The 22,143-nt window shown below is 38.0% G+C and overlaps 1 protein-coding gene across 1 annotated transcript in view; it reads right to left on the bottom strand.

Moving 5' to 3' along the window:
* The window catches only part of LOC136884060 (intermembrane lipid transfer protein Vps13), an 816,621-nt gene that overhangs the window by 503,983 nt on the left and 290,495 nt on the right, over positions 1 to 22,143 (bottom strand). Inside the window, exon 22 of the mRNA XM_067156088.2 lies at positions 7,204 to 7,376. Coding sequence (XP_067012189.2) covers positions 7,204 to 7,376 — 173 coding nt within the window. The remainder of the gene's footprint in view (positions 1 to 7,203; positions 7,377 to 22,143) is intronic.

The following is a 22,143-nucleotide window of genomic DNA, read 5'->3' as shown; positions in this document are numbered from 1 at the left end:
ATTCAGGTAAAAGAGTGTTTCTGCTGCATATGTAGCTTCCAGTTTTATAACTGTGTTGTAGTGTTTTATTTGTGTATTTATTTGGGAGACATTTCTTTTTGTAGATATCCCATGTTAATTTTTGTGCTTTAGCTAATCTATTTGTTCTTATTTGGATTGAGATTTTTTCATTTAGGTTATGTGTTATTACTTCTCCAAGATATTTAAATTGAGTTACTATTTTGATTTTTTTGTTAATTTATAATAATATAAGAAATGTATATTAACTCAACCTATTCAATACAGTACAAGATGTTAACGTATTAGTTAAACATCGTTAAAAATCGTTGAGACATGTTTCGCTCCTTCTGTGGGGCATCATCAGTCATATCAAATACCTCAAAATTCTACCAGACGTCTGGTTGGAAATAATAAAAATATGTTACCTGAGTGAATACATTAAAAAACATTTACAATCTTATTAACAAAATATCAAAATTAATTAAAAAATGTTACACTAGTGAACACGTTGGTGAATTTTCACTCAAAACAAGGCCGTCCTATTGTACAGTATTGACAATAATGGTAGTTAAAGTCTTATTTGGTGCTAAGTTCGAAGACAGTTCAAAAATTTTTTTTTTTGTACAAATGTTGAGAATGAATGCAGAATACATATAATTGCAATTTACTGTACGTGTATTTTACATTGTAAAATAATGTGGAAAAAACATTCCAAATTTGTATTAATATCCATGGAAGAAAAAAAATTTTTTTTTTTTACTCCGGACCTCAATATTACGGTGCTGGTGCATTCTAATCAGAAATGGCTTCAAGATGTGAAATTTTGTATGTGATTTATGATCAGCTCATGTAAAAAATTTTGCATTACGTCATAATTCAACTTGGATGCTTATATTGACTAATTATGTTTTAGACTCAAAAAACAAAATAGTTCGTCGAAGTATCCATGGGCTAATCACCTCCGTTGGACACACTCTATGAAGACGGAGTGCCTAGTGCATGTAAACAACAGTTGATATTGGATTCAAAAGGAACCATGTTGAAAACAGTAAAAATAATGGCTTGAATGAGGGCGGTTGAAATGTCGGTAAGTCTTCCCAAGTGACTAGTGTTTTTAAGTTTCTCCGTGTGTTTATGTTGTAAGTATGGGGTTGCAGTTTTATTGGTTGAATGGGCGACAGTCAAGACGTTGTCCGATGTAATTAATGTTGAGCTGTCTTACGTATGGGAAAATCTGAAAGGAAGGATAAGTCCTTAATTAGTTGGGTGAAATGACAGGAAAAGAGAAAGAATGAATGTGTTGGATAGTTGAGACTGTGAACTTAAAAACTTACCTTAAGTGTTGTTGGGCTGTTACCTTATTGTTAAGAGGTTTTTGAAGCACTGGCTGTCACTAACGTCTTGCTCCTCGTATTGTTTGTGTGACGTCTTGGTGGAGGGGTGTGGGTCTGAGAAGGCGGGGCTGTGGGCCTGTGATTGGCGCATGGGAAGGAGTTGTGTGTATTGGAGGGAGAACAGGGGTGTGATAAGTTGAACGGCTTAGTGGGGGTACTTGAGGTTGTTTTGAGGACGTCAACTAATCTTTTGTCTTCCAGATTTAACTTGTTGAATGAAATTATTAATTGTTCATAAAGAGGGCTTCGGTTGTCTATTGGATCATTTAAGTTTTTATTACTATTGTATCTTTGGTCCAAGAAAATGTACAAATTTTCGAACTCGGTCATGAGTCTGCCTTTATCTAGTCTTTTTAAAATTTGGAGATCTTGTTCAATTGTGGTGAAACTGTGTCCTGTGTCCTTCATATGGATGCTATTGCTGAGTGTTTGTTGTGTTTCTGGGCATTAAAATGTTCTGCATATCTAGTTGTGAAGCTTCTTCCGGTTTGACCGATGTACGAACTATTGCACTCAGCGCATTTCAGTCTGTAAATGCCGGAACCCGAAAATTTATTGTTGTCCGAGTTTATCTTCTTGTGGTTGAAGAATAACTTTTGATTTGAATTTTGGGTCTTAAAGGCTATCTTAATATCATGTTTCCTTAAAGGGGTAGCGATTTGATGTATGATGGGATTAGTATAGGTAAAGGTTGCGTACTTTGATTTGTTTTTTTTCCATTGGGGAGAGGTTCGTGGTCAATTTCAATTTTACTTTATTGATTATTTTATGTATGATTGAGGGATTGTATCCGTTGAAAATAGCTATTTCTTTTATGGTACTTATTTCTTTTTTCAAGTTGGCGGTTGACATGGGGATTTTTAGCGCTCTGTACACTAAGCTGTAAAATGAGGCTTGTTTGTGTGACTGTGGGTGAAGAGAATTTTGTTTTATGGTTGTGGGAGTGAACGAAGATTTTCTGTAAATTTGGAAATCAAAATTGTTTAAGGTCCTGGTAACTGTAATGTCGAGAAAATTGATTAAATTATTGTCCTCGTCCTCTTTGGTGAACTTGATGCAGTTGTCTAGGCTATTTAAATAGGTTAGTATGTCTTCACTATTGTTGCAATTTTTATCTATTATTGTTAATGTGTCATCGACATAGCGTAGCCAGACACAATCTGTTAATGCTATTTGTTATTTTATTATTTATTGTGTGACTGTGGGTGAAAAGAATTTTGTTTTATGGTTGTGGGAGTGAACGAAGATTTTCTGTAAATTTGGAAATCAAAATTGTTTAAGGTCCTGGTAACTGTAATGTCGAGAAAATTGATTAAATTATTGTCCTCGTCCTCTTTGGTGAACTTGATGCAGTTGTCTAGGTGAAAATTTCCCGGCGAGTATTCCCGAGATGGGATCTCCCATGGCTAGACCTTCTTGTTTGTATATCTTGTTGTTGAAAATGAAATAATTATTATGAAGAACGAAATTTAGCAATTTGAAGCATTCTTCTATTTCTATAAAACTTAAGGTGCTGTGTTTGGTAAGATTATTTCGTATGATTTCTATAATTTCCTTAGCGGGGTTGTTCGAATACATGTTGGTAATGTCGAAAGAACACATTATGTGGTTAGGTTGTAAATTAAATTTATTTAAGGTTTCACATAGTTCTATTGAGTTTTTTATAGGGTGTTTGTTGTGGAATGTAAAATGTTTCTCGAGAAATTTCTGAAGGAATTGTGAAGTTTTGTGCATCGGACTATTTCGGCTATTTATGATGGGTCGAATGGGAATGTCCTTTTTATGTATTTTTGGCAATGATCTGACGGTGTGTAATTTGGGGTTCATGTTGATGAGTTTTGATATTCGTGTTTGTTAAATAAGAAAGGTGAGTTTTTTAGGAGTGTTTTTAGACTACATTGAGTTTTTAAGGTAGGCTCTTTAGAGATTATCGAGTAAGAATTGTCGGAAAAGAAATCCTCCGTTTTTTGGATGTAGTCATGTTTATTCATTAGGACTACGGTATTGCCTTTGTCGGCTTTCGTTACTATAACGTTATTGGTGTCCACCTTTTTTCTTAATTCATGGGTTTGCTTTAGTGAGGTGAAATTATTGATGTTAGAAAATTCTTTTACAAGAGTGGGTAATTTCTTTTTTATCTCATATCTCATGTCGTTCTGTTTGTCAAAGGGAATTCGTTTGTTTATGTTTGATTCGGCTTCCGCTATTGTGGTAATTATGTCCTCGGCTTTATGTGGACTAGGCCAATTATATTTTAGGCCTTGGTCAAACAGATGTATTTCATCGTCCAAAAATGTGGTGTTGGATAAGTTGATCGTGGTTGGAGTGTTGTTCCATGAGGAAATGGGAGTTTCTCCGTTTTTGTTTTGGTTTAATGATTTAGCTTTCTCTTCCATTATGCATGTTAACTTGTGGTTTAAGGTTTTTTGCTTTTTGTCCAATATGTTCTGTAACTTATGTGCGATGTGTCTTTGGTATGAATTCCATTCAAGAGGTGATAGTGATTGAGCAGTGGTCAAATGTTCTTGGTAAAGTTGCAGGTTTAATAGGGATTTAGTTTTATTTCATTTCTGAGCCAGATGGTGTTGACTTTGTTTTGGATGTCTTTAGATTTGTGTTTTGGAATGTTTTTCCTTTGGGTTGATTTTAAAAACTTCGGTATCAGACCTTGTCTTAAACATTCCTTTAAGAATAGAATATCTTTTGAAATTTTACTGATTTTGATTTTGAGGTTTTGATACCTATTTTTGGTTTTATTAGCCTGGTTGGCCTTATCATTACAAACAATGACAATCATTTTTTTCCGTATTGAAAGTATCTTAATTTATAACAATATAAGAAATTTATTTTAACTCAACCTATTCAATACAGTACAGGATGTTAACGTATTAGTTAAACATTGTTAAAAATCGTTGAGATATGATTTTCATTGTTTGTAATGAGTGGTATGTTCCGAGCTGTCAGCGGAGAAATGGCGTGGAATGACAGTAAACGAATAAGTTTGAGCGGCGTCTTTAAAAGTAGGAAAGATCACAATATGAAGATAAAGTTGGAATACAAGAGGACAAATTGGGGCAAATATTCATGTATAGGAAGGGGAGTTAGGGATTGGAATAACTTACCAATAAAATTTCCAATGTCATTGAAATCATTTATGAAAAGGCTAGGAAAACAACAGATAGGGAATCTGCCAACTGGGTGACTGCCCTAAATGCAGATCAGTATTGACCGATTGTCAGTTTCTGCTAATCTTGTACCGCGTAAATTAGGCCTACATCGACTTTTAAAGGTTATGTTGAACTCGAGAACATGGTTTCGAATGTAAGTATCGATTCTCAAAAGTTCTCAAATGCATTATATTCAATTCTACCCCTCACTAATCCAATCAAATTGAAAAAAATAATCAAAACTTCAGAAATTACGGTTATCTGTGTCCTTGAGCTCAGCTGGAAAGCACGCTCACTGCACATGTCAGTACGAGTTGGAAACGATACAAACCATTTAAATGTAACATGCGCAAATAAAACAACTATGCTTTTTGACATTTTAATATGAAAACGCAAAGTTCCCAGTCTTATTTTAGGACCAAAACAGTAATAGGCAATCCAGAGACCTTCCAAGGCCTTTTGTGTGTAAGGTGCAACATCTGTTCTGGTCTCGATAACATAACATTATCGAATACTAGATTTGTGTTAAGGAGCAGTTTCGATTCCTGCCTGAAAGCCCAGTTACTATACAGTGCCGTGAGGAAAATGCCGAAAATCTGTTCAGCAATACAATTGAAAAAAGTAAAAATATCAACATTTACCCTGGACATAATGTGGACGTTTTATAATTGTGAACATTTGACGAAACTCGTTCCATCTTCAAGTAGAGCTGTTGAAATGTGCTCTCTCTCCTCACAATTGTGGCCACTCTCTGCTTTATGATTTCTGAAATTCTCTAAACAATACCACCCAAATGCAATGCTAAGATGGTTCCTTGTGCAAGTTCACCGCCGATCGCTTTTTCAGTACAGTACTTGCTCTAATTATTGCACTGACAGGGCGTTAATGCCACGATCTGTAAGTATGCATAGCTGTCCTTTCATGAGAGCAGTTTATTGAAAGACGCTTGATCGAGGATTTAGCGCTGATAGGACTGAAATTTTTAGACGGTTGATCTGGGAAATTATTTCTTTGAGGAAAGGATAATGCTGGATTTTTAAAACGTGGTTTAATTACGATGCTCGCGGGACCATGTAATATGAACGCAGTACCCGGGAAAACATAGTTTCCAAGAACGGATAATGGAGGTTCCAGTGTATAATGTATATTTATTTTTCTAATAAAGACCACATTTCAAGTCAAGTCCTCAAACATCTAGTCTCCTTAATTTTAATCATACTGTGGTAATGTAGGCTGAGAGTACACAAGGCAGACGAGGTTACAATGCTAGCGTAGTGGCAATAATGTGTGCAGAACCAGCAACAATCAAAACGATATTGCCAGCAAACTGATGAGGCTCACAATGCCTTTTAAAATAATAATAGAGAAGGCATGTAGAATGATTTGATATGGCAACTACAAGAATCTTCTGCGGGGCTATATAAAGAGCGAAGCTGTGGAAGCGCGCATCAGTCTTGAATCAGCTGTGGGTAGTTACGAGATGGATGCGAGTCCATGAAGAGTTATTCAGCGAGGAGCGAGTCTGTCAGACTGATACACAGAGTTAAACAAGGCTTGTTAGACATGAAATAAACTCTTCTGAAATGATACTGCACTGTGAGAAGCCATGGTGGACAGCAAGAATTCGATGTACCAAAAGACTGTGTGTTAGATTATGTCTGAGTAAAATCTGTGTCCAATGAAAAACTTAAACACGAGTGAACCTGTAAGTAACTGTAAATAGTACTTTTAATAAATTCATTTGACAGAAAAACATGCTAACTTTGTAGTAAAATAATTATTATTTCTTGCACATCTTAAGATTATCAGAAAACAGGGAAAGAAGACAGGAGGGCATTGGATCAAAGAAATTCAAGAGGATCTCAAAACAGTTGGACTCAAAATTACAGATGCAGAGAACAATAAAATAACAACCCGTCTTAAGAATCACAAATTTTCTACTGAAATGATGCACAGAAGGCCTTTAGAGATTTCAGACGAATTAAGAACACTGCGATCAGAGAGAATGAACACATAATGGGCAGATAAGAAGAATAAAACAGTATGACCTTCAAAGAGAAAGTGTACATGGAAGACAAATGGTCCAATGTGACATGTGGCTGTTGTTAGCCTCGTGCAGCCCTTCTAAGGCAGACCATCCATCGAGGATGGACGGCATCCGTTGTGATTGGGAAACTGCATGTTACTGTGGTAGAGGATAGTGTTTTGTGTGGTGTATCAGTTGCAGGGATGTTGGGGACAGTACAAACACCCAGTTACAGAGTCTGGGAAATTAAATCACTTAATATTTAAATTCCTTACCCAGCCAGGAATCAAACCCAGCATCCTCTAAACTTAAGACCACTATGCTGACCATTCAGCAAAGGAGCCAGGCACCTTTGTAGTGATAATTTTAAGGATGCAGATAACCTGCATAATCTACAATGGGGATTCCAATTTGAAAGAAAATGATATGGAAACAACAGGGACTATAATGTTAGCAGTGACAGAGAATCACAGTGGTTTGCAGAGCGAGAGAATCAAAGTGGTTTGCAAAGTGAATGGTGAACGACAGAAAAGACTAAGAAAATTGTTTACCTTTTTTTTTATATTTTGTTTTCAAAATATCTAAACCACATAACACAGGCCTTAGTTTAGCTCACCTGCACATTTTCATGTTCTGTAAACCCACTTGCATTTCATCAATAACTGGATTATGACCTTGTCCTTCCTTCACCATCAATGTCTCAAATTTATTTTTGACAGTGAGGTTTCCAAAATCCATGAATAGAGCATCCAAACTGGCTGAGTTCTGGGGTACCAAAATCACAGGGGCCTGAAACAAAACACAACTACACTCATCATGAAATTTTCTGCATTTCACTGTTAAAAGACTTGATAGAATAACTAAAAACTGGAAGTTACACATGTAACAGTATTAAGTGTATAGAACCTCCCCAGCAAACCTTTCGGCCAGGTATTTTTACCATTGGAAATTCATATCAACGGTTTTTGGCCATGAAGATTGTCATATCACATTTAATGTGCAATATCTTGCCATCTTCATTTGGATTTGATTATCTTATGTACTCGATCTATGAGGTGCTGTGCTCTGGTGCCTAGCCTTTGAACTTTCAAGAGCGCCTCAGGCATTCTGCGCGCACGCTGGCAGCAGCAGGGTAAGCCAAGCTTGTCGGCTTGGGCATGCTAGCAGTGAGTTGAGCCGCCATGAAAGGAAGGTGTCTGTGGTTGTCCAGCGATATGGCGTGGGTCGGCTGCTTTGACCCGTGAAACTGGGCCTCTACGGGCATTGGAGCCCTTTAACCTGGACGTTGGCCTCAATTTGATTAATATATTGAACCCTATTGGTCATTATTATTGAGGCATGATTTTAGCCTGTGGTATCAAGTACATTCAAGACCACCCTGAAACATCTTAGAGATCCTTGTATTCTAAGTTATTGCCTGGGAGTGGTTGAGTGCTGCAGAGCTCGTGGGAAAGAAACGGCTAAACGATTAAAGAAATCTCTGGAACCTCATAAGACAAATTTACGACCCCAAGCCAAGCGCTGTAATTTAGACGTGGGACGCGAAACCCTTGACAAAGATAGCGTGTCAACAAAGATTTGGAGCGAAAGGGAAATTAATTTATATCTTGAAGCACAGAAGAAATGCATTCAATCCGAGAAGAATATTGCAACCTCCGTAAAATGAGCAAAATTTTGATATGCGTTATTAGCAAAAGTATAAGTGCATATGCCAGATTATTACTTAGCGCGCTTCCTGCACGAAGACCGCCGGAGGGAATATCTCGCGGGGAAATCTTAGCTTGGGTACGCGTGACGGGTTATAAATATGCAGGAGTAGTGCACTCGAGACCTGACTCTCTGACTGTCTCGCGACTGCGACGGAGTGAGACTACGCCAGGAGAACATCGTGTATCGGGCCTGAGCAGCGAGCTGTTAACATCCAGTACTATCTACTTGGGAATAGAAGTAAGTGTATAATCTGCATAATCAAGTTGAATTTTTCTGACTACATGTGTTTGTTTGCCTGTCATGTAGATGTACTGCCAATAACTCCACGATCTCGCTTGTAGTTTCGTATAACTTTGAGGGCCAAGTATTCGAAACGAGGTTCGTAATCTGGTAATAGCTCAGATGATTTCTGGCCGCTTGGAATAACACTTCTGTTGTAGAAAGAATGAATTTAGGCACTATTTGTGAATGTGTGTATGTTGGGTGGTCTTGACGTTGCTGAGAAAGGAGCTTTAAAACGTGTGGAATGGGACGTAATTGGAGACTGACATTTAAGCAGAACTCTTGGTAACTTATGTCTCTTTTACGGTTTCCCTTCACGTATACCACGTGAAACATCACCGAGAACGGGACAGAAGGACAGCAGGCTACAGAAACGGAACAGCTGTCAAGACAATCGAGCATCGACGCGGGGACTCCAGAAGCAGTGCTCAACGCAATACTGGTAGAGCCACTGGACCACCTTCACGGGAGCTGTTAGAAGATCCTTCACCAGCCAACATGGACCCAGTGATCTACATCCCTTCGCAATGGGCAGTGTCATCTGTCAGCATGGGCTAAGTTTCATGGTTCCATAGAGAGCCGCCTCACAATGTCATCGGTATTCCCAGGTCAGGCAATTCCAATTTTTTTTAGTAGCATGGGCTAGATTGAAATTAAAATTCAAGGTGGTGTCAGCCACAATAGTCTTGTAAATAATGGTTGATATAGGATAGGGATGCACAGACCTCGAACTCTGGATGGTAGAATTTGTTATATATTTTATGTTTTCCCCTTGTATTATGTTTGTTTCTGTTAGTGACATCTTCATTCATTGGTCACGTTAGCTAGGTCTTTTTAGTAGACACGGGAATTTCGGAAGCTGTGGATTTCCTTTTATTTCCTTAGTTTTTTGTATTTAAGTTTTTCAAACTGAAGACTGATCCCTTGACTTGCACAGGTTAGCATGGCTGGAGGTGTTAATCGTGAGAGATAGCTAAGCGCACGCATGGAAGTTATATGAATGAGTGCTGTTGATATGAGGAAATAGCCTATGGAGGCAGATGTGAAATATGAATAATTTTGGTAGAGCCAGGGAATTGAACCCAGGTGTCATGAGGAAATAGCCTATGGAGGCAGATGTGAAATATGAATAAGTCTGGTAGTGCCAGGGATTGAACCCAGGTGTCATGATGAAAAAGGCCATGGAGGCAAAGGAGGTGAAAGTAATATGTATGTCTGAGCCCTATGAAGGCAGTGATAGATGATTTCAGCACTAAATGATTAAATGCGGGTTAATATAAGGTGGTAAGAATTCCCTAGGGTTGAACAGCTGTGCATAATGTAAGATGCGGGTGGAACACTCAGCCATGTAAGTTGGGTGAAGCAGGACAGTCGAGTGTGACGTCAGAGACGAGGTGTTTGTCTCTGTCTGTGTGTTTATATTTCAAGTGCTAGGGGAAGTCGCCCTGGGTTTGTGACCTTGAGTAGAGCGGCTGGTTTGGACCGCAGTTCGTTTAACTTACATTTTTTTTTCCTGTCTGCGTAATCTTGCTGCTTGTCTGTTTAGCCATGTATTGAGGGAGCGGGGAAATCTCTGGTTGTTATTGATATGTGTGGATACCTTTATTGGGTTGGACGGTGAGCTTTCATCCTGTCCAGGTCTTATACTGTATAGCTTTGTTTACGGATGGGTACGGGTTCGAGGTCGTGCGATGCAACGTTTACGCATGGGAGATTGCTTTTGATTGTTTTCCATTTGCACAGATAGGGATCTTATCTTCCTGTTTAGTCTTATTCTGTTGTTCAACCCTTGTTCCAGTCTGGCAGACCGATGGTGTTGGGAGATGAAGGCCCTCGACATGATCAATTTTGAACATATCAGATATTCGATTACTTTGTGTACATTCTTTTGGATTTGAGAATTTTTGTAATAAATTCATTGTTATTTTTTTTATGAATGCAGCTTGGTCTTTCGTATTTTTTTCACTTTATTGTAGCTGATTCTTACCTGATTAGTCACATATCCTATTGTTTTATCATAATTTTGCCCTTTGTTCCCTTTGTATCCCTGAGATGTGCACGACTGTGCGGCCGAGCGAGGATATGTGTTCAGGTAAGACTATGTGCACAAGCCCACGTTTGTGGGAGTTCTTTCACTACTGTACTCTGGGTTCGAGCCGGCATTCGCCTGGCCGGAACCATAGGGTCCTGTAGGGCACAATATATTCTACGAGCAGTTAATCTGCACTTTCTTCTTTTTATTGGTCTGGTTGTGGAAGGTATCCTTCTGGAGCCTGTGTGTTGCTCTGTTGCCGACGGATCAAAAAAATTGTAAGTCTCATCTTTTCATTACTCATGGGAATTCTACATTGAATGGAACTCTACAGTGGAAGAACTCCAAAGGAGTTATTTTGGTTATGCGCATTAAAAGTGAATTACATCTATAATAATAATCTTCGACTCGTACAATGACTGCACGTTCATTGCATTACCATGGTTTCAATTAAGGAACTTTGTCTTGGCATTTTAAAAGAAGTGTGGTGTGGACAGTTTTTCAAAATTAATTTTAAATTTTACTATAATTTTAGCCCGGAAATATTCCTAAAATTCTTTGTGTAAATTGAGGATAGTTCACACAAGGACCTATTTAATTCTGGTTAACCTTTCTAAATTTTATTTTTTGTTGGGCTTTTGGGTTTATATATCTTATTCTTTTCTGCTTATTTTGGCACTTTTTATTTTTACTATTTGGACTGGTTCTGTGTCGTTTCGCATTTGGAGGACATGCTGTTTGTTGTTGCCTTAGCAACGGGTTGTTGATTTGATTGTTGGGATTACTTGGATTTTGAGTGGCCCAGTTGGACTAACTGTGTCTTCAATTGTGTGGATATGTTCTGATTTTCGTGTGCACCAAGTGAGATGTGATCCTATATTTTATTTTCACCATCTATTTATCTCAGCTTTGCATTTTTTTTTGAAAGGGTATTAGTGTTATTGTTTGGTGAAAATACTATCCTTGCGTTGGCTCCTTGAAGTAGAATGGAGTTTTAATTGTGTGAGATTTTAAAGCAACCTAAGGCAAATAATTTTCTAGATGTAGGCGAATCTAAGTTTAATTAAGATGATGTTAAGTTTAATTAATTTTAAGGTAGGTGACCAGTCACGTTATTAAGCTTTAATCCTTTCCGTTTTTACCTGAATTCTTATCGAGGTCAACATTTTATTTTATTTTAACAAACTTAAATTGGTTTTCATTTAATTGTTCCTTTAAAACTCGTCAGCCTAACCAACATTTCATTTTCTTTTAGCAAACTTAAATTGCTCTTCAACTTGTTCTTTTAGAAACCTTCCTAGCTAACCGATGTTTTATGGTTTCTAAGAATTATTCAGAAAGTTTTAATTGATGCTTTCAAAAGATTTTACTTTCAATTAGAGTTTTTTTTATAAATTTCCTCTTTTGAGTTGTTGCAACCAATTTTTTTCTTCTTATGAATTAAAGTTACATTGTGTTACCAAAGATGTTGATTTTCATTTCAATGAATCAATGGAGTACTGTCACTGTTTCTTTTTTGAATTTTTGACCATGGCCTTAAGCTGCTTACTCCCACCTTCTACGGTAAGTGTGCGTTTTTCTCCTATTCGGTGGATTTTATGTTGAGTTGATGTTTGTTTTTACCTGGCTGTTTCTGGTTCTCTCTCTCTCTCTCTCTCTCTCTCTCTCTCTCTCTCTCTCTCTCTGGTGTTCGCTTTAATCCCCCTTTGGGGGCTAATAAGCTGCCAACCTTCTCACCTGGGGGCCTCACCTCTAGGTGTGTAAGGTTAATTGCTCATCATCCGAAGGGTTCCTCTGGTTGCCCTGAGGATGGTGCCGGTTTGACACAGTAACATATATTGAAAAGAATGAACACTACACAGCAGATGTCATTCTTATGTTAACACTGATGCTTTCACGGCCTAAACTTGTAGACATAAGGGCTTTTGGGCTTAAACAGTGTCAAGAAAACAAGGTGAAACTCTTTACGTTTCACAGAAAACTTTGATCCAAGTCTTCAGAAGAAAATCTTGACTGTTCCTGAGGAAGTATTCTACAATAATGAGGGGTTGAATTTAAGACTGCATGACCATTGGAGATGTAGTGGTAAGCTCGCTCATCACCAGGTGACTCACTGTATGCTGGCACAGCACTCCAAGAGGGAACTGATGACAACATTAAGCTCCAATGAATATGTTCATCACACCATGTGTGTGTGTGAGGAGCAAGAGAGAGGACATCAGACAAATCAGGGACGAATCTGGTAGAAGAAATAAATAGAAAGGTATAAAATAAAATGCAATGAAATGTACCAGGATAAAATAGAACAGAGCTGAAGAATGAAAAAGTATGTGGATAGAACCAGAGGATGATGTGAAACGGTGTGAGACAGGGAGGGTATGACACATAACTTGGAATGTCCACCTCCATGGATAAATGGTTAGTGTGCTGGCCTTTGGTCACAGGGGTCCCGGGTTCGTGGGTTCCCGGCAGGGTCGGGAATTTTAACCCTCATTGGTTAATTTCGCTGGCATGAGGGCTAGATGTATGTGTCATCATCATCATAATTTCATCGTCATCACAATGCGCAGGTCGCCTATGGGAGTCGAATAAAAAGACCTGCACCTGGTGAGCCGAACTTGTCCTCGGGCACTCCTAGCACTAAAAGCCATACGCTATTTCATTTCATAGCTTGGAATGAACCAACTTACAATGACGAACGTACAAAATGGTAAAACACCAAAATGAAAAAACAATATAGAAAGGACAGGGAAGAGAACTACCAACGTAATTCCTTAATGGCTGGCAACCACTTATTACTTAATTGATAGCCAATGTCCCTGTTGGAATTGTTAGGATTTTAACGTATTTCCAGCACTTCCTGTATAATCCTAGACCTGTAGTGTTTAGTGTGGGTAAGAGCTCAAACATCTTGGAACATGACATCATGGCCTGATGATAGGGCGTGCTCGGCTATTGCTGGTCTGTCTGGCTGGTTGAGACGGATGTTTATTTGGTGTTCTTTGATGCGAGTCCCAATGGACCGGCATGTTTGGCCAATGTATACCTTGCTTCAAGTACAGGGAATTTTGTACACCCCAGGGTGTAATAGTGGGGACAATTTGTCTTTGCTTTGACCAAAACTGTGAGCAATATTTGTGATGGTGCCAAACACAGGTTTTATACTGTTGCACAGGACCTTGACAATTCCGTCTATGGTATTGCAAATGTAAGGCAGGTAGGCAGTTTCCTTCACTACTACTTTCTGTGAGCTTTGCTTAGTTGTCTCTCTGAGATGCAGGGCTCTATGAATCAATACATTATTATACCATTACCCTCGAACGTGACCTTGAGCATGTCCATCTCCTCCTGGATATCTGATGGCTCACAAATTTGTAATAATAATAATAACTTAAATGTTTCCACCTTTTCAATACAATATATTCACAAGATTACAAAATTATACGGTACTAGTTTCGACCCATCTAGGGGTCATCATCAGCCGTATTGGAGCAAAGATCATTTGTGGCGAAATCCTAAGACAATATTATTTTAAAGAATAACAAGTGAAATGAGATGTTATGGTAATAGTTAATAATACAAGGAATATACATAATAAGAGGTTTTTAACAAAGAATAAAGTATAAATGGGGTGTTGTAAAAATTATAATCATGGAAATCAGTAAGTTCTTGTATTGAAATGAAATATGGCTTAGGAAGAGGGCTTAAGGTGGGGCTGAAGGGTGCGGGAGAAAGTGTAATTGTCTTGGAAAAGTACCTTTGATTAAATTTAGGATTGAGTTTAGGTTGGCTGCATTATTGTTTCTGAGGAAAGTGATAAATAGATCGAAGAGTATGTTGGGTTTCTCTGAGATTTCATTGAGATTGTGACTGGCATTAAAGTATTGGTCTAGGTGTATGTAGTAATTTTCCATTATGTTCAGTAAAGGGCCCTTGTTTGCTAATACGAGGATGTCCATGTCTTGTTCAATATTGGTGAAATTATGGTTATAATCTTGCATGTGTTGGCCGATGGCTGAAAACTTGCTGTATTTTATTGCGTTAGTGTGCTCGTGGTATCTGATAATGAAGTTTCTCCCGGTTTGCCCGATGTAGGTTTTTTTACAGGTGGTACATTTGATCCTATAAACTCCTGATTTTAAAAAACTGCTGGTCTTGTTGATGTGTGAAGTATTGTATAAAACATTCATGTTCTTATTGTTGGTTTTGAAAGCTATTTTAACGCCTTGTTTCTTAAAGATGTTGGTTAACTTGTAGATATCATTGTTGAACGTGAAGGTGGAAAATGTTAGAGGTTTGGTTATTTCTTTTTTGAGGGTAGTTTTTGGGCGATGTTTGTGTTTATTGATTATCCTTTCTATAAAATGATTGCTGAAGCCGTTGAATTTTGTGTTGCTCTCGTTGTGAGTGTCGTGAGAATGCCCTGGAATGTGTCACCTGGTGACAAGCGAGCATACCACTACAGCTCCAATGGTAAAACAATCTTAAATTCAAACCCTCATTATTGTAGAAGACTTCCTCGGGAACAGTCAAGATTTCCTTCAGAATACGCGGAGCAAAATTCTCTGCAAAGCGAAAAGCGTTTTTCCTTGTTTTCTTGACACGGCATAAGCCCATAAGCCCATGTCATGTCTAGATGTCATTCTTAATAGTGGCTCAGGTAATTACCGAGTTTGAAACTTCATATGGTCCTGTTGGACTACATTAGCCGACACCAGTAACTCTCATCCTTCCTTTGCCTTTAAGGCCACAGTGCCACAGTATATGTGTAGTACTAAGCCAAAAGGCTGGTTTGATCTTGAACAGATCAGCCAACAGCTACCACAAATACCCAAGGAATCACTGAACTGTACTAGGGAAATGAGGAATAAGGTAGTTTCCTTATTTAATTTAATTCCCGGGTTGAACCGTGTTGTACTTGTACGCACTACTACGTGATGTGCGTACAAGTACAACACGGTTCAACCCGGAAATTAAATTAAATAATTCTTCACACTGTGGAAGCTTCACTTCTAAGGTAGTTTCCTGTTGCATTTCTGACTGAGCCTGAAAGTGGTATTGCATATAAGTCTGTAAAACCCATTAAACGTACACCAACCAACCCAACGAGCAACATTTTCACACCATTCTTCACCGAGATTGATTTTATATGGAATGGTGCTACCAGCATTGCTTCTACCTCAGTCAATTCCATATTGTCAAAGTCACAGACGAGACAGAGACAAATCTATGAAAGCAACAACATTGTTCTAGCTAGTGTAGGCCTACTTGAAACACTGAACACCTAACTGAAACAACTCTAAAAATGTGGACCATATCTCTGACAGATAGTGCCATTTTCTCAAGTGCAGCTGTCTTTAAGATGGACAGTCAAGAAACTCGACATAGTTAATAACAAAATCAACAGATCTCTTACACCTAGTTTGGTTTTGTTTCCTGGGCCAGGCTAGGGAATTTAAGTAATTCCTCTGGCTTGGGCAGTGGGTGTTTGTATTTGTCTTAACGCACTCCTTTTGTTTTACAAATACCACACTGTCAACCACCAAAGAAAATTTAATACTGAGCAATCCATATAGTTAAAATCTTTTATCATTTCAATGACTTCTAACTTCTGAACCAATAAGAGCAAACGTGTGCAATCAGTTTTGAATTATGGAGTAACTATGGAAGAATAATTTTGTCAGAGTAAATGTTGGAAATGTCTTCCACTTCCACCCTAATACAACTGTATCCAATGCATCAACTCTGTGCCACTGTCCCAAGTGTATCCTTGGTAAGGTTGTTTATTTCATTACTGACAATCTCTCTGAGCTCGGGAAGAGTTGTTGGTCCATTCTCATATATTCTATACTTAAGGTAGCTCCACACGAAGATGTCTGGAGGGGGTAGCTGAAGTGATTTTGTGTGTGTGTGTGTGTGTGTGTGTGTGTGTGTGTGTGTGGAGAGGGGCACAGATCTTTTTAAACTAGACTTGGTAGACATGACATGTTGCATCATCTTGTTGAAAGTAACCTCCAGTCAAATCTGTGTCATCCAGTTGAACCATGAATGTAATCAATCAATCAATCAATCAATCAATCAATCAATCAATCAATCAATCAATCAATCAATGATCTGCATTTAGGGCCACCAACTAAGTGGTAGATTCCCTAACAGTTGTTTACATAGTCTTTTCTTGAATGCTTTTGAATTAGTTGGAAATTTATCAAAAGGTGTCTACAGATTTGAGCAAACCATTTTTCATGACCATTTCCTAAAATATTTCATGACTCGATCGAAACAAGCAATAATGAATTAGAAAGAATGACAACTCAACCCTTTGGCACTTTCAACAAGTGTCCCCACTCACTCTCTTTCAATCTAATTATTTTTATTTATTTGCAATTATTATGTAATAAATTTTACATGGTAATTGCACAACAATATTGCACTTAAAATGATACACAATTAAAAATGACCAGTACCTACCTATATTCAATTAGTAATTAATTTTAAATTAAGGGTATTACTATGATAATTATAATTATAGTATCCAGAAGTCTTACACTTTCAACCATATGACAAAATATGTGGTTTATAAAGAAGAATAGAAAATCCACTACACAATATAGTTGGGGTAAGAGAAGGTCAAAGACAGTAATTGATCACTTCAAGGTGGAAAATGTAAGTCGCTGTAGATAGATAGGTCTACCGGGAGAAGCATTTGGCGCAGACCATCCAGAGGTGGTAGCAATAATGAGTGAGAAAACTGAAAGAATAAAGGGAATAAGAGAGAAGAAATAAAAGTATGGAAATTGAAAGATAAAAATATACAGAAGATATCGAAACAACAAATTCCAGCAATGGAATTTTTAAGTGAGGAAGGGTCCAAATTTAAAGAGACATTTGTAAGCTGTGCAGAGAACACTTCTGTTAGAACATTTGCAAAGGTAAACAGGGTGTGTACAGATTTGAGCAAACCATTTTTCATGACATTTTCATGACCATTTTCTAAAATATTTCAGGACTCGATCAATAACAATAACAAATTAGAAAGAAAGCATGCCCACAACTCGACCTTTTGGCACTTTGAAGAAGTGTCCCCACTTGCATTCTTTCTTTCTTTTTTATTTTTGACACAGGTGTAGAATATATTGGAAGTGGGAAAGTGTTTGTAGAAGATTTTATTTGTAAATCTTTTTAAGTGGTACTTACTGAATGATCTGGAGTGTTGTGCTAGAGTATTTTATTTGTATTCCATTCTGCTAACCTGTACAGTGTAAGAAATATTGCTCTACATAAGCTGATTGTAACTAGTAGATTACATTTTTATATTAACTGGAACTGTTCAGAAAGTTTGTGACGTGAATGTTTGAACAGGGCGTGTTGGCCTTTGTTAGTTATGAATTCTAGAAATATGTTCTTACTATTCTGGAAATGGAAGATTCGCGATCGTATGTATTCAAGAAAGTGATTTAAAGATCGTAAACGCAGAAAGAGTTGTGAATGGTCAATCCGGGCAAGCTCCTATGTTCTGACTGGCTACTCCAAGGCCAGATTTCCCTTTAAAAGGGGCTAGGCAGCTTTTTGTGAGAGTCTTAAGTCTGTGAGCTGTCTTGGTCTTGGCCTACCGAAGTTTTGACGGGGTCGACGTCGTCTTGCTACCAGAATGGGCTGCCTTAGGGTAAGCGCTATTGTTTTCTGTCCGGTATTAAGTTCCATTTACTTTTCATTGGTGTATTCACAGAAGATTGCCCTAATCACCACTATTATGTTGTTCAAATGTTTTGAAAGGTTAGTTTAACTTCACTCTATATGGTAAAAGTGTATTGTGTTTCCTCTTACCTTCAAGATTGTATTGCCAACTTGCTTTATAATCAGATGTACCGTACAGTAATTTGTATTTTACTACTGGTATTGGTATTTTCGCATTGCTGAAACTGTTAAATCTCTGATTCCACTTCTTTCCTCATATCATTTATATATATAAGAAACCATAAAGGTCAAAAAATACTGCCTTGAGAAATGTTCCTCTTAATTATTACAGAGTCAGATAAAGCTTCGCCTACTCTAATTCTCTGACTTCTATTTTCTAGAAATATAGTTACCCAATCACCGGGAGCTGGCAAGTTACTTCAATTGATCTACTCATCTTCAGCACGATTATGGATCTTCATATGTGTTCGATTGTATTATGACTTTGTGCCTGACAGTGTATACAAGCTAGCTCATTTAACCGTTCTCCACTTTTCATAAACATTATAAGACTATGCCTAACAATGCGTGTGCCATACTGCCGTTCAGAAAATTATGCACTGTTTCTTTTAAGTGACTTACATTTCACTTCTTCTGAATTTTACAGTGTCTACCCCCGTCATTTTTATATCGCCTCTTCTACTGATCCGGAGTGAACTTGGTCTTTTATTTTCTTTTTCCTATGCATTGTTTTTCATGTTTTAATCGACTGACGATGACCTGGACTAGGGTCGAAACTGGTACCACTTCTACTTATTATTAAATAAGAATTTAATCACTGCATTTCTTATTCTTTTGTATTGAATAGGTTGAACCTCTATTTATTATTTCAATTTTAACTGTGATACATTTCAATATGGAACAATGAAATTTTAATCTTTAATTTCTGAAACTGTTCGTAAATTATTTTGTAAGGTACATTTGGGAAATAATATTTTTGAAAATACAATTTCATTGTTTCTTTGTCTGAAGTTTCCTCTTCCTCCAGTATTCCTTCACATGGGCACCATGCTGTTTCTTCTGTTCATCTGTCAAGGTTCTTCTCATCTTTGTAGTTCTTTCGACTTGAAACCCTTACAAATTTTGAATCATGGTCTGAAATGCTTTCCTGTCTAACATCTGAACTTCCTGGATGTAGGACTTCTCCAGATCTTTATGACCTTCCTTACTCCAGACCGTCATCTTCTTTTTGTTCCACAGGTCGTCAAATAACTTTTTGGTTAGTCTGGTTTTGACCATTCTGTACAAATGTCCGAGAAATGACAACCTTCTCTTTTCCATGGTTTCTAAAATTTCCTCCACATTTTTGTAGAACTTCTTTATCTGAAGTTTCCTCTTCCTCCAGTACCCCTTCATATGGGCACCATGCTGTTTCTTCTGTTCATCCATCAAGGTTCTTCTCGTCTTTGCAGTTCTTTCGACTTGAAACCCTTCCAAATTTTGAATCATGGTCCGAAATGCTTTCCTGTCTAACATCTGAACTTCCCGGTTCATGTTTGTGGGTTACTGTAGTCACATCCTAGTTCGTGAACCATGGGCAACAGCTGAGTGGCCTAGTAAGTGGTCCTGAGAGTCGGGATACCAGTTGCTATGGAATGGGAGTGGGCATCTCGGACATATTCTGAGTCATGGCCCACCTTGTGCTCAGGGGGCTAGGACTATACAATTCACCGATGGTCCATAACCCATTAGAGGAGAGATCCTCACTTGGACTATGTTCAAGTAGGGTAGCATCCTGCTTCATGAATTTACTGAGCTCAGAACATTTTAAGCACACCTCGGACCTATGCGAATGGAGTCCCACTCCCGTTTGACAGGCGAGGGACTTCTTGGAAACAACTTGGCGAACGAAATGGAATTCGATGGGGAGCTATCAATATTAATGGGGCTTATGGAAGAAAGAAGCCTCTGTGGCTCAGGCGGCAACGCGTCGGCCTCTCACCGCTGGATACCGTGGTTCAAATCCCGGTCGTTCCATGTGAGATTTGTGCTGGACAAAGCGGAGGCGGGACAGGTTTTTCTCCAGGTACTCCGGTTTTCCCTGTCATCTTTCATTCCAGCAACACTCTCCATTCTCATTTCGTAGCATCTATCAGTCATTAATATACATCACTTTGGGAGTGGCGACCCCATCGTAAAAATAGCCTATGTATAATTCATTCATTACATCCCTGACCTGGTCAATGAGAGGAAAACAGGTTGTAGGTTTTCATTTTCATGGAAGAAAAACATTGAAAAGTCATATGACAGTGTCCCCAGGATGAAAGTTTGGGACAGTCTGGTGCAAACAGGAATTGGACAGGGATTAATAAAAATGATCATGGCATTGTATAAGGAATGTTGTAGTTGCGTGCAAACACAAGTTGGCAGGACAAGTTGGTTCAAAATAACTAGTGGGCTCAGACAGGGAAGTGTTCTATCACCAAACTGTTTACAATAGTAATGGATGACATCATGAGAACAGCAAAAGCAGCATATGGAGGAAGAGAAATGAACATGATGATATTTGCAGATGATATTGTGATTTGGGGAGAAGACGACAGGAAGGTTCAAGAACAGTTGAATGTGGTGAATGGGAAGATCGAAGAATGTGGATTGAAAATAAGTGTAGAAAAGAGTAAAACCCTTGTTATGACTAGAGGGGAGAAAGAAGGGAAAGGTCAGATTAGACTTGCAGACAAGCCCCTGGAAGTAGTGGAAACGTTTAAATACCTGGGGAGTGAATTAATAGAGAATGTTCGACTGGATGCTGAGATTAGTAAAAGGATTCAAGCTGGAAGTTGTTTCTATCATAGTGTAAGAAACATGTTATGGGACAAAGATGTGCCAACGGAAGCAAAGGATATTATGTACAAGATGTATTACGTACCCAGAACAACTTACGGAGCAGAAACTTGGACAATGACAAAGAAGGATGAGAGTCGAATACAGGCAGCCGAAATGAAGTTCTTGAGGAGTATGATACAGAAGAGTAGAAGAGACAAAATAAGGAATGAGAAAATCCGGGAAGAAATTGGAGTGGAAAAAATGAATGATAGGATAGAGAAGAGCCGACTAAGATGGTTTGTTACATACTATCCAATTCATATCCGTATCGACTATATGATCCAGTTAATTAATTGAAGGAACAAGAATCCACCTGATCGATACTTTCACTTTTATTTAGCCTTAGGCTATTTCAATAGACATTAAATTAAAAGTTCAGAACATGTTTCGAATGCATTGCATTCATCATCAGCTGCTTACATTTGGCAAAAATAAAATTAGCTAAGAACAGTCTCACAATTTTCTTAAAACCTTAAAAACAAGTGTTAGTCGTGCATGTGTGAATGGATATGGGGGGGTAGAGTGGGGATGCATTGAAGGCAATTGTTAGTCAAACTATAACTTATTATTAAAAATCTTAATGTTAGAAACACTGATGGACTAAAATATAGTTCACTATAAGTCTTGTGAATTTTCCATAAGTTCGTTGATTACTGAAGAACTTGTATGCACTATGTGAAGTATTTCTGTTGAACTGTTAGTAAGGAAGTTTCCTTAAGAAGGCATCCGGTGTTTTCACGTCTCTTGTCTCCTGTTGGGTGGAGAGGTGTGGCTTGTTTCGAATATAAAGTTTGCTATTTGTAATTTGAATTGAAAAAAGTTGGATCATCTGTATCACGACCTGTAACCGGCAGGAAAAAATGCGGCTATTAGTTGGAATTTGAAAAACGTGACTGATAATAAGTCTTTGAGTGTTGGAAAGTATGGAAGTATGAACTTACCCTTGTCTTGCGTGTTTGTTTAACTTCCCGT

Source organism: Anabrus simplex, chromosome 1, assembly GCF_040414725.1.
Source record: "Anabrus simplex isolate iqAnaSimp1 chromosome 1, ASM4041472v1, whole genome shotgun sequence".
NCBI classification, from domain to species: domain Eukaryota; kingdom Metazoa; phylum Arthropoda; class Insecta; order Orthoptera; family Tettigoniidae; genus Anabrus; species Anabrus simplex.
The sequence above is the reverse complement of the archived record's forward strand: the minus strand, read 5'-3'. Positions and strand labels throughout refer to the sequence as shown.